General features: G+C 41.4%; 1 protein-coding gene across 1 annotated transcript in view; it reads left to right on the top strand.

Moving 5' to 3' along the window:
- The window catches only part of CFAP61 (cilia and flagella associated protein 61), a 296,310-nt gene that overhangs the window by 20,680 nt on the left and 262,801 nt on the right, over positions 1-12,829 (top strand). Inside the window, exon 6 of the mRNA XM_035006518.1 lies at positions 6,871-7,003. Coding sequence (XP_034862409.1) covers positions 6,871-7,003 — 133 coding nt within the window. The remainder of the gene's footprint in view (positions 1-6,870; positions 7,004-12,829) is intronic.

Below are 12,829 nucleotides of genomic sequence, written 5' to 3'. Positions count from 1 at the left end.
CATTTTAAAAATCATGAAATTTTCCAAGGAGTAGAACCTAAACGGTTCCAAAATCCATCTTCAAGTTCTAAAATGGAATATGTGGTGGAGGAATGATGGATTTGATTTTCTTAAAGAAGACCACTAGAGGTCACAAGAGATCTTGGAAAGAAAAAGGTGCTTTGTTTTCCGCATCTGAAGAAAAAGACTGGCTTTAGGTTCTCCCAACTCAAGTTGAAACAGTGTTCGTGGTAAAAGGTTGGTTTAATCCAAATACACTGCTTTCTTTAGGACTACCACTAAATTAGATTCTCTGTGAGTTTTTTTCCTTCATTCACTGATTTCTTATAGCACAGGCACACACTCACTCTCGGACTTGAAGAAATACACTATTTAGGGCATTTCAAGTAACATCAGAATCACTTTTTCAACAGTACATGTTTAAGTCTAGCTAATGAAATGCAAATCCTCTCTGGATGTGGAAAATACCGTCAGACAGGAGAGGAGAGGCCGGGCCAATATTCTGAATGCAAAGGTGGCTCGCCCCTGCTGCTGCTGTCGTTCCAGTCCTTAAGTGTGAACTTTCCATCTGTGAATTCGCAGTGCTTTCTTTGCTGGCAAGGAAACAATGCGCATCTCCCACCCTGGAGGGAAGCTAGCCTGTGGATTTTCCTCTAGGATTGTAATTATACAGAAAAGTGGTCAGGATGCTGAAGTGTTGAAACAATCCGAGGGTCTCCCTGTCACCAAGAGACCATGCCAGTCCCCTGGGAAAGGTCTGTGGGTTCCAGGCATCATGATGTTCTTGAAAGCCCAGCTAATTGACATAGTGGAAACGAGAAGAGCGTATCCTCCCAGGAAGCCAGGGAGAGCCGTCCCATTCCTGTCATCCTCTACCTCGCCTTCCCCTGGGTTTGAGGACACCCACACCCCAAGTGATGTGTCCTTGAGAAACTATTGATTTCCTCATGCTTTCGATTCTACTACCATTTTCATCTGATACATTTGTCAGAGACTGATAGACATTTAGGTACCTGAGCAATCAATCAGTCTTTATGGGATGGACCTCTTGTTTCCTCCAAACAAAGTAAAATAAAATATTCTGTAACTGATTACATTAACAAGCACATCATTGCCTCCTCCAAGCCACTTCCTGAATGGAAGATATAAAAGAATATTGCTTTTCACCCAGAAAATGGTATTGTTCCCATTGTATTTATGTTGATGAATTATAGCCTGACATAGGCATAAGCCCTGAAATACTGTGGGTCACAGAGGTGCTGGACACGTGGCTGTACTGTGCCGAATGGATTCATATTGAGTTGCCACTCTCCTGTCCCAGAGGCAGGCAGTGCTCATCACCTCGAAGTGCTCCGATTGAAACATTTTACTGGATGAATTGTTTTTTGTAGCTGGAGTGTTTTGTTTCTGTGGGGCTGGACTTTGTCATATGCCATTTGAGACTCTGCAAGGCTGATGTCATACTTTATCATTAGCACTGAGGCTGATGCAAGATCATAAATTATCAATTACCCCAAGGAATGCATTTGGCAGAACAAGTTCCACTGTATCCATTTTGGGGAAGAGCTGAAGGGAGAGACTCCTTAGAACGCCACAATTTGGATATTTTCTTCTTATTTTTCCCGGAAGAATTAGTAGTGAGGTATGATTATGGATAACTTTGTTAGTAGGCTGCAGAGGGCTCATGATTAGGCATACGGCCTTGGGCCTCTCTGAGCCTTTATTTCAGACTTTTATATCCATGGAGTATTATTTTTGTATCCATCCTACGTAGATAAAAGCCCATGGTACACAGTTGATTTTGGAGTTTTCTATAAGATAGGGGTCTCAATTGAGTTAAAAGGACTAGGATATTGAATTATCTTCATTGAATAATAATGAATGAATAATTGAATTATTTACAACAATTATCTCTATTAATATCAATGTGGGGTTTTGTTTTTGGCAAAGTGTTTGAAATGGATTTCTTGGCTATTCTCTTTTAGAATCTTTTGTTTTTTCAAACAAGTATCATTCAGGACTCTTTATGGAGAAAAGCTCCCCTCTGTTAACAGTGCCCTTTTGGCAGGTTAAGTGGGGAAGTGGGTTCTGGAATGCAGTGGGTGTTCTAGGTTCTTTGAGCAGAGGTCCTGAGTGCTGGGGGGGGCGGAGGGAGGAGCCAGTCGGCGGGGGTTTCCAGGTGGTGTGGGATGTGGCAGGGGAATGTGAAGTCTCCCCAGAGCAAGTGCTGCTGAGGGCTTACTGCCTACAGAGAGTCCCTTGTATCACTGCATTGTACCCTCCCTGCTGTCCTTGTCCCTGCCTGTTTAGTAGATGAGAAACCAAGGCTTAGCATTGAAGTGCCTGGGCAGGTTTCTCAGTCAGTACAGGGCTGTGGGCTCCCCTCAGGCCACATGTCCCTCACCTGGAAAACAGGCTTAGCAATGGCACCCCTCAGCGCTGCCAGTGCGTGTGGGATACCCATATATCCTGAGGATGGGAAGGGCCCTGCCCACATTGGCTGTCACTGTTTCTCCTGTGCTACAGCCTGCAGGGTATGTAGATGTCAAAGGTCAACAAAGCCAGACTGGTTAAAGTGGTCAGGACAGATTTTCATCGGTAATAACTATTACAATAGGGAAAAGCATGCAGTGTCAACTGAACTCAACTTTGGTTTGTACAGAGGTGACTGGGCCTTTTAGAGAGAAAATGAGGGAATTGGGAGGGGGCAAGGAGAGCCTCAGTAGAGTCAGGGACATGAAAAACTACAAGAAGTGGGAAGTGCGGTTGTTCCTTGTGAAACCCATCTGAGTTTGCTAGCTGGAGCTTATTGAAGTTAGGCTCCTGCCCTCCCAAAGAGACTGGGAGACAAGGGCCCCACCTCAGGTGTTGGCTGGAATTAGTAGGACATCCTTTTGGCAGCCTTGCTTTCTCAGGAAGGCACTTCAAGGAGGGCTGGGGTCAGCCTCAGGTTGTGGCCTTGAGCTCAGGGAAACTATGTGGGTGTTTGTTCAAGTCTTTATAGACCAAGGTTGAAGTCTAGTCGAGAAGAGGGTTCAGAATGTCTTGGTTAAGCTTTGTTACATAGAAGCACAGGACTCCATCTTTGTCCGCAAAGAGTATATTCCTTGGTTGGGAACATGCTCTGCTTTGACGTTAACACAAAAGTGGACAATAGATATCCAGTTTTGACCCTGTCATTAGGTTCCTGGGAAAGGAGCCTGGGAAGATGAACCACTGAAGGGTATGGGGGGGAAGTGAGCCTTGAAGGATGCCAGAATTTGGATAACTGAGGGAGTCACAGTGCTGGATTAGGGACAGAGGCAGAAGGAGGGAAGATGGTGAGGTTCCCTTCTAGGGACAAAGTATAGATCAACTTGTATTATTGTTGCTGATAATGATGGAAAGAGGCTTTAAAAATGAGACTAAGGGCTCTGGGCTCATCCCAGAAACAGGGGGGCTAGCAAAAGTTTTTGAGTAAGGGAGCGGGGTGAAGAAAGCAGAGTTTTAAACAGATCAGTGATAGTGGACAGAATGGGAAAGTTTATACCTACAGCGGTCAGTGGGCAACCAGTGCAATGATTCACGCGTCTGTAGTGATAACCTCTTCCATTCCATGCGTTGATTATAAACGTTCTTCAGTTGTTCTTATTGACCCTTCCTACCTAAGTAGTAGTGATATTAATAACAGTAGCATGCCACACATTATCATCTCACCATTTAATTTACTGTCTTTATGATAGATGAGAAAACTCTGGCATAGAGAGGTTAAGTGATTTGTCCAAGGTCACAGTTTTTAAACCCAGACTTAGGCATTCTGGCTTCCAGCCCAGGCCTTGACCACTACACTGTAGCATTTATTCTCCAATCTTTTCACAAGAGCCCTGCAAGCCTTCAATGCATTTCTGGTGGAGCTTTGGTACGCCCAGCCACAGGTGGCCGCTGGTAGCTCTCACAGTGATTGTGCACACACAAACATAGATGGGTAGGTAGTCAAAGACTACTTTAAAGAATTAGTGTGGGCCTGAAATAACTTGTGAAATGGCTATGGTGTCAGATACAGTCCCATCCATCCTAAAGACTGTTTGTTTCTGGCTCCATGGTTTAAGTGTATTTAGTCATTACTTTAATAATTCTGGTATAATGAACACACAGTGTTATGTTAGTTTCAGCTGTACAATATAGTGATTCAGCAGTTCTATACATTACTCAGTTCTGGCTCCACGTTTTAGACTCATCACTAGAGAATCCCTCTGATGCTCTGGCATGTGGGACGAGACTATTGGTTGGTTTATGACATCATTGCCAGGTTGATAGTATAGTATAACAAACAAATATCCTGGTTTCCTAGATAAGGACCCTCTGCTGTCTCTCCTTCCAGAGAGTGTTGACAAGAGGTGAAGAATAAGGTTCAACCTGAGGAGTTATGTTTAAGCCCCACTGGTCGTCATCTTCTCTTTGTTTCTTCCTTCTTGTACATGCTCTGTTGGCTAGCTTTCTCCTACATCTGAGGTTTTATATAGCAGAGATCTAGTTTTTCAAATATGTATTTCTTTCATCAAGATGATGCTTCCATCAAGATGCTTATTACTGATGAAAAACCAACATCATTCCAACAGATGAGGCTCTGTCACCAGAGGTAAAGGTTTCATCATGGGTACAGGGTAGAGATTTTCATCCAGAGTGCATGCAGTTGTCCACTTTAAAGCGTTTAGATGTGGAAAGTAGAGCTGTGGCAGGAATGGGGGAATCTGATCCAGGAGTTGGGGCAGAGCTGGGTGGATGAGCCCATGGTTTTGACCTCTGGCCCTTGAGCCAAAGTCTCCTCTCAACTGTTTTGCTTGTGCTCGTGTTTCTTGCTACCCATTTTCAAAAGGAATGTCAAAGTAATTTTTTGAAGTAAATTTTTGAAGTGCATTGTTGAACGCTTAGTGTAGTATGTGACAGCAGGGTCTAAGCTGACCTGTTCATAACATGCTCTGCTGCCAACTATTTCTGTCATCTCAGGTGGAGCATTTCATCATCCCCATGAGCCTTGCTCTCCTCCATCTACAGAGGTGAAGATGGCAGTGCCTACCTCCTGGGGTTGCTATGAGAAGTATAGCAATAAATATAATCTGGATAAAGCCCTGAGCTTTATATACATATGAATCACTCAGATGAACCTACTATTAATGTCAAAGAGAACATATTAGAAGATCAAATGGGGGGGTGCCTGGGTGACTCAGATGGTTAAGCGTCTGCCTTCCGCTAAGGTCATGATATCCAGGTCCTGGGATCAAGCCCCACGTTGGGCTTCCAGCTCAGTGGGGAGTCTGCTTCTCCCTCTCCCTCTGCCTCTCCCCCTACTTGTGCTCTGTCTCTCTCTCTCAAGTGAATAAATAAAATCTTAAAAAAAAAGGAGGACCAAATAGGATGATGAAGATGGCATAGTAATAAAGTAAAGGGAAGAAGAGATAAAAGTTAGTAGCCAAATCAGATATATTACAGGGAAACAAACAAAAAGGTAGAACATTTTAATAAGAGTAAGTATAAGAACATCCTAGACAGGTAAAATAGATATAATATAACCAAGAGTATACTAAATATAACCAAGAGTGTACTAAATATAAATATAACCAAGTGTATATTAAAAAGAAGAAAAGACTGTTAATGGAGTCCAAGGGCCAGCATCACCGTGCTACCATAAACCTGGTTCTTGGTTCTCCCTCTCCTCCCACACTGGTTGTCAAGGTCACTATACAGAGTCCTGACAATGGAAATTTGAGGTGAGTGTCTCCAAGACAGTGAGCAGAGCTTCATTATTTTTAAACCAGCATTTCCCCCTTTACGGGAAATGTGGAGATGTTTCAAGGAATAAAGGGTAGACTTCTGGTCCAAGATGGCGATGTAGGAAGACCCTGAACTCACCTCCTCCATGGACACACCAAATCAATTGCTATTTCAGAGCAATTCCTCCTGAAGAAGGATGGAGGACTGACTGAAGAGCTTCTGAACAGCACAACAAATGATAGAGGGACCACAGAGAGAACAGCAAGAGAGACAGAGACACAGGAATGAAGGGAACCGTGAACTTCAGTGGGCAGAGATAGTACCAGGGATCATGAGCAGAGTCTGCCCACAGAAAAAAAGCCTCAGTTTAAAAGGGCAACTAGAATATAAAGGAACCAGCCCTAGAACCCTGCCAAATGGCAGGGGAGCTGCTGGAACTTTCTCTGAGTCAGAAGGGCCGGTGAGCACCATGGTTTCTGTTCTCCATCCACCTTGATAGGAATAAAGGGTACCATGGGCCAGTGTTGGGTAAATGCATAAACAAGGTTAAATATTCTTTATGCTAGTACTTCTCAGTCTTTAATACATAACCGTGTCACTCTAGAAGGCACATATACTAGGAAATTGTCTTTAGACAGTGGAATTCTTTTTGGAAGAGGAAAGGAATGCTGAGGACAATGTCATAGAAGTAATGTTCCTTGAAACACTGGGGAAATACTGTCCCCAGGTTTTTGTCCTGTCTCATGACAAATGCTACCCTACATTCCATATCCAAATATGCTGAATGTGTTCCCTTTGCCTGGAATTTTCTACCCCCAGGTCTCTTGACATAGCTCTCTGCCCTTCTCTTCATTCAGGTCCCAGCTCAGATGTCCTTCCTCAGAGAGGTCTTCCCTGGCCACTTGACCCTGTCACTCTCCATCTCAGAGCACTTACCACTATTTGAAATGTTTGAAGTAATGTATTTGTTATATTGTCATTCTGTTTCTCCTATTTGAATGCAAGTTCATGTCATGAGCGTACTGCTGTGTCCCTGACATTTAGAACAGGCTCTGGCACATAGTAGGTGCTTCACTGAAGGAACGAACACCGAAGTTAATAAGCCTTTGCATTAAACAGGGTGGAAGATCATGATGATCTCATGCCGATATTTATGCGCTACGATACGCTCCTGAAGGAAACTTATGGCGAGTACTTCCTGGCTGAACTAATAGAGGCCCAAGACGAAGAGAATCATGCTGTCGTGTGCGAGGTTGGTGATTATTCTGCCTGGGGATGCGCTTAGTGAGAGAAATGAAAGAAATAAGTGATACTGCTCCTGGTTTTTGCCCAGCTCCCCCAGAGCTGCTATCCCCTCCCTGCTTCCTGAGGCCCTTCCAGGTGGTGTGTCAGGCCCGCTTCGGAGCGGTGACATCACCCTCCTTCCCAGCGTGACCTGGCTTTAGGTTTAGGTTTTTGTGAGGTGCTTCCAGATACCAGGCTGCTGTGGACTCTTTGCCCTGCCCCTGAAGGTAGGGATGGAAGTTAGGGTGAAAGGGAGAGATTCTTGAGGGCGTCTGGGTGGATTTCTGAGAACCCAAGATCCCAGAGGCCAGAGATCACAGACCAGCATCCTGCTGGCACATGGATTTCGTTTGACTTGGAAAATAATTCTTTTTAACTTTTTGTTTTAACAAAATTTCACACTTAGAGAAAACTTTTAGGCACTGAAATTTCCTAAATGGTAACATTTTACCACATTAGCTTTATCATTCTCTTTGCTTGCTTTTTCTCCCTATTTTTATATATAAGCATATATATTTATATTACTTATATTATATTGTAACATAAATGTATTTATACCATAATATAAATATACATATATGTATTATTTTAGAACTATTTATTTATATATTTTTCTGAACCATTTAAGAATAAGTTGTGGATGTCACGACCCCTTTACTGCTAAATACTTCAGTGTATATTTCCTAAAAACAAGAATGTTCTCTGATGTAACTGCAGTACAGTGATCAGGCGGAGCAGTTATGATTCCTACAGCCCTATTATCTGATCTACAGACCTTATTCTGATTGTATTGGCAGTCCTTGATAGCAGAAGTAAATCCACATCATCTGTTGCACTCAGGTGTCCTGTGTCTTCAGTCTCCTGTAATCGGAACAACTCCCCGGTCTGTCTTTGTTTTTCATGACAATGACCGTTTTGAAGAGCACAGGTCAGTTATGTTGTGCAGCGTGTCTCAATTTGGATTTATCCGTTGTTTTCTCATGATTTGATTTAGGTCATAGATGATTAAATTTTGTTGTATTAGTGGCTAGCATTTCAAAATTAGGAAAGTGTATATAACAACTGGAATTTCTAGTTTCCCCGGAAGTATCAGAAGGCCTGCTGTCGGGCCCCAGTGAATCGGAGCTGTGGAACAGCTGCTGCTATAGGCAGTGCAGGTGCCCTTGAGCACATCACCATTCCTACTGTGTCCTGGGGGTTCATGGCCCTCCGCTGGCCATCTTCCCCACTTTAAACCAGCCTGGCCCCATGAGCATGTCAGTCGTGACCGCTGACTCAGAACATGCTTCATGAGTGTCCTGATTCCACACCATCCATCCCGGAAGGCTCTACTGAGATGGGAGGTAGGGATAGCAATAAAGAAAGATGGAACCCACCCCCTCTGGTTTGACAGCTGTAGACTCTGTGGTCTACCTACACCCAAGGGAAGGGGGGGGAGAAGAGACACAGAAGAGAGCTGGCGAGCTGGCTAGATTTGGTGTGTCTCAGCTCAAAGCAGGGAGCAGGCTGACCTGGCACCTTGGGCAGCCACTGTGGGCAACTCTGCAACTCTTGAGACTGTCTCTCATCCTTGCCCTGCCCCCAGAAGCATTCACAGAGGGACACTGTTCCCTTACAGAATTTTAGCTACCTATGGCTTCCTTCTCTGCATTTGTCTCCACATGATTTGATAATGAGGATTCGATCCCAGTTCTGATAGCTAAATGTAAGTGTGTTGAGGTATCTTTAGACCTTTGTGCTGGTTTCAGTGTGCTGAAATTGGCCTTCCTGAAAAATATCATGATGGAATTCTATCTCATGTCCTACTCCATCGGACACTTTGGGCATTCTTAAGGGTTGAAAATGCTGAACTAGGAATATTCACAGCCTCTGCTCAGTGGTATGGAGAAATTGTCTGACTGGAAAAAAAAATTGAGACTTTTAGTGCCTTAGGGTAATTAGGGAATGTATGGTGACTGTTCAGCTTTAGGTAGGATAGGGCTGTGACCAATGGCATCTGCTTTATGTGTGTATGAGAAATGTGAGGAAAATATTTTAAAGTAGTAAGGACTCAAACTTGAGCATACATTGAAATGACTTCTTGGGGTGATTAGAACACAGATTCCTGGGACCCAGCACAGTGTGATCTTGTAAGTCTGGGATGGGCCTAAGAATGTGCATTTTTCACTAGTTCCTGGGTGATATTGATGCTGCTGGTTCAGGAACCAGATTTGTGTACTCCATTTTAAAGGCTTGAAGCTCTCCTCCAAATGACTTGTTGTTGACTTGTGTATAGGGACCTCACAAGGTCGGCCTTTTGTTGATGGTTTTAAGAGTCAAGAAAAGAAAGCAATTCAAATGTGAGCTAAGATGTTCTCTTTGCATCACATGAGAAATATAGAGGGCAATTTCTGTAAAGGCCTTTAAAAGAGGTTTATATAAGCTTGGACTGAAGATTGTTTTTGACAACAAGATAATCTTATTTTGAATGAATTTCTGTGTTGCCTTTTGCATATCATAATAATCAACAAACATGGATAGAACCCTTGGGTACCCAGCCCTATACCTGAATTCATAGAATCCCAATACTTCATTCATAGAATCAGGCAAAGATGACCACAAATTAGTTTGTTTTTTTTTTTCAAGTGGATATTTGACCTTTGCGTTGTGCCAGTTTATTGAAAAGCTTTCAAAGGTGGGAATTCAGCATTCTAGGATGATTGTTCAGGGATTCTTCATACACTGATTTCTCTATTTGACAAAACTGTAAGAGCTATTTAAAGAATATTACTTTTCTTGGGAAACTTGGAATCAAAAGTTCTTTTATTCTGATAACATGATCTGTTTGAGACTTGGTTCTACATCAGCAGTTCTCAAGCTCAGTTTGTATGAGAACCACTTGGGAGACTTTTAGACTATCCCCATGCCAATGAACTTGTATCCAGAATGTATAATGAACTCATATAGCAATAAAGAGAAAAATCATCTAAATAAAATGTGGACAAATGATTGAATAGACATTTCCCCAAAAAAGATATATAAATGGCCAATAAGCTCATGAAATGGTGCTCAACACCATTAGTCCTCAGGGAAATACAAACCAACACCACAATGAGATACCACTTCGCACTTGCTAGGATTGTTATAATAAAAGAGAGGGACGATAACAAGTGTTGGTGAGGATGTAGAGAAAGTGGAACCCTCATAGACTGCTGGTGGGATTATAATATGGCATAGCCACTTTAGAAAACAATCTGGAATTTTCTCAAAAAGTGAAACATAGAATTAACATTTAACCCAGCAGTTCCACTCCTAAATTGAAAATACATGTCCACATAGAAACACGTACATAAACATTCATAGCAGCATTATTCATAATAGCCAAAAAGTGGAAATAACCCACATGTCCATCTGCTGATGAATGAATAAACAAAAGGTGGTATAGCCATACAATGGAATATTATTAGGAGATAAAAGGGAATGAAGGATTATGCATGCTACAACATGCTTGAACCTTGAAAACATTATGCCAGGTGAAAGCATCCAGACCTCAAAGACCACGTATTGTATGATCCCATTTATATGAAAGCCTAGAAAGAGCAAGTCCATAGAAACAGAAAATAGATCAGTGGCTGGAGAAAGAGGTAGATGGGGAACAACTAATAAAGGGTATGGCGTTTTTTTATGGGGGGGCAGGGGACGAAAATGTTTTGGAATTAGTGGTTGAAGGTGTGTATCTTTGTGAATATACTAAAAGCTACTGAATTGTATATTCTTTAAAGGTTTATTTTTATGGTAATTGAATTATATCTCAATTAAAAATCCTGATGCTAGGATATACTTAGACCAAGTAGATCAATCTTTCAGGGTGGGACATAATCAGCATTTCTAAAATGCTCCCATATCGTTCCAGTGTGCAGTCCAAGTGGTGAAACATTTATCTGTAGATGCATGATGGAAAACGAAACCATATCTGGTGAAGGGCAGGATGGCCTGAGAGAGATAAAGGCATTAGTTTCTGAAGGTGAGAACTGGCCCTAAAAATTAGATTCTGAGGTCCTAGTCCATAATATTTGTTTCTTCTCCATTGAAAGGGTTATTTTTATTTTTTCATATTTAGGTTTTGCATTCTCCTTTAAGGACTTTCATATATGTTCATTCGGCCTATAGCTTCAGGCTAATGAATAAAGGAAGAGTCAAGGAATATTTGGGCCCAGCAGCACCATTTTGAAAACTATGTCTTTACATGATGAGACAAAACTACTGAGAAGTAATGATTGATGAAGACCCCAGTCAGGCCTTTTAATGACCAAAATGGCCTTTGTTTTTTAGAGAAGGCTTTTATTTGTTCCAGCTTTATTGGGATGTAACTGACATATATGATTGTGTAAGTTTAAGGTGTACACCATGTTGATTTGATACATTTATATATTGTAAAATGATTCCACCATAGCATTAGCTAATACCTGCATCACATCACCTAATTACCAGTACCATTTTGTGGTGAGAATGTTTAAGATCCATTCTTTTAGCAACTTTCGAGTATCTAATACAATATTGTTAACTAAAATCACCATGCTCTACATTAGATCCCAAGAACCTATTCATCTTACAACTGGAAGTTTGTGCCCTTTGACCAACATCCCCCCCCTTTCACACGCCTCCCAATCCCTGGTAACCATAATTTTACTATTTCTATGTGTTCTTTTTTAGATTCCACATATAAGTGATATCATATAATATTTGCCTTTCTCTGACTTATTTTGCTTAGCATAATGCCATCATGGACCATCCATGTTGTTGCAAATGGCAGGATTTCCTTCTTTTCTCGTGGCTGAATAATATTCTATTGTATGCATGTATACCACATTTTTAATTAATTCATCTGTTGAAGGACACTTAGATTGTTTCCATATGTTGGCTATTATGAATAGCATGAACATGGGAGTGCCAATATCTGTTCGAGATCCTGTTTTTGTTTCTTTTGGACATACAACCAAAAGTAGTATTGCTAGGTCACATGGCAGTTCTATTTTTAATATTTTGAGAAACCTCCATACTGTTTTCCATACTGGCTATAGCAAATTACATTCCTATGAACAGCACATGAGGGTTACTTTTTTTAAAAAAAGATTTTGTTTTTAAGTAATCTCTACACCCAACATGGGGCTTGAACTCACAACCCTCGAGATTAAGTGTTGCATGCTCTACCAACTGAGCCAGCCAGGGGCCCCATAAGGGTTACTTTTTCTCCATATTCTTGCCAGTGCATTGTTATCTCTTGTCTTTGTGATGATAGCCATTCTAATAGATGTAAGGAAATATCTCATTGTGGTTTTGATTTTCATCTCCTAATGATTAGTGAAGTTGAGCATCTTTTCATGTAGCTGTTGATCATTTGTATGTATTCTTTGGAAAAAATGTCTATTCAGATTCTCTGCCCATTTTTAAATTGGATCTTTTTTTCCCTGTTGAGTTGCAGGAGTTCTTTATGCATTTTGGATATGAACCCCCTATCTAATATTCCAGTATATGGTTTACAAATACTTTTTCCCATTCTGTAGATTGCTTTTTCATTGTGTTGATTGTTCCTTTTGCTGTGCAGTAACTTTTTAGTTTGATGTCATCTTTCTTATTAATTTTTGCTTTTGTTGCTTGTGGTTTTAGTGTCATATCAAAAAAATGGTTGCCAAGAACAATGTCAAGGAGCTTCTTCTCCCTACATTTTCTTCCAGTAGTTATACAGTTTCAAGTCTTATGTTTAAGTCTTTAGTCCATTTTGAGTTAATTTTTGTGAGTGGTGTGAGGTGGAGTC

This window comes from Mirounga leonina, unplaced genomic scaffold (assembly GCF_011800145.1).
Source record: "Mirounga leonina isolate KUSES-001 unplaced genomic scaffold, KU_Mleo_1.0 Mir_150, whole genome shotgun sequence".
Taxonomy (NCBI): Eukaryota; Metazoa; Chordata; class Mammalia; order Carnivora; family Phocidae; genus Mirounga; species Mirounga leonina.
The sequence above is the reverse complement of the archived record's forward strand: the minus strand, read 5'-3'. Positions and strand labels throughout refer to the sequence as shown.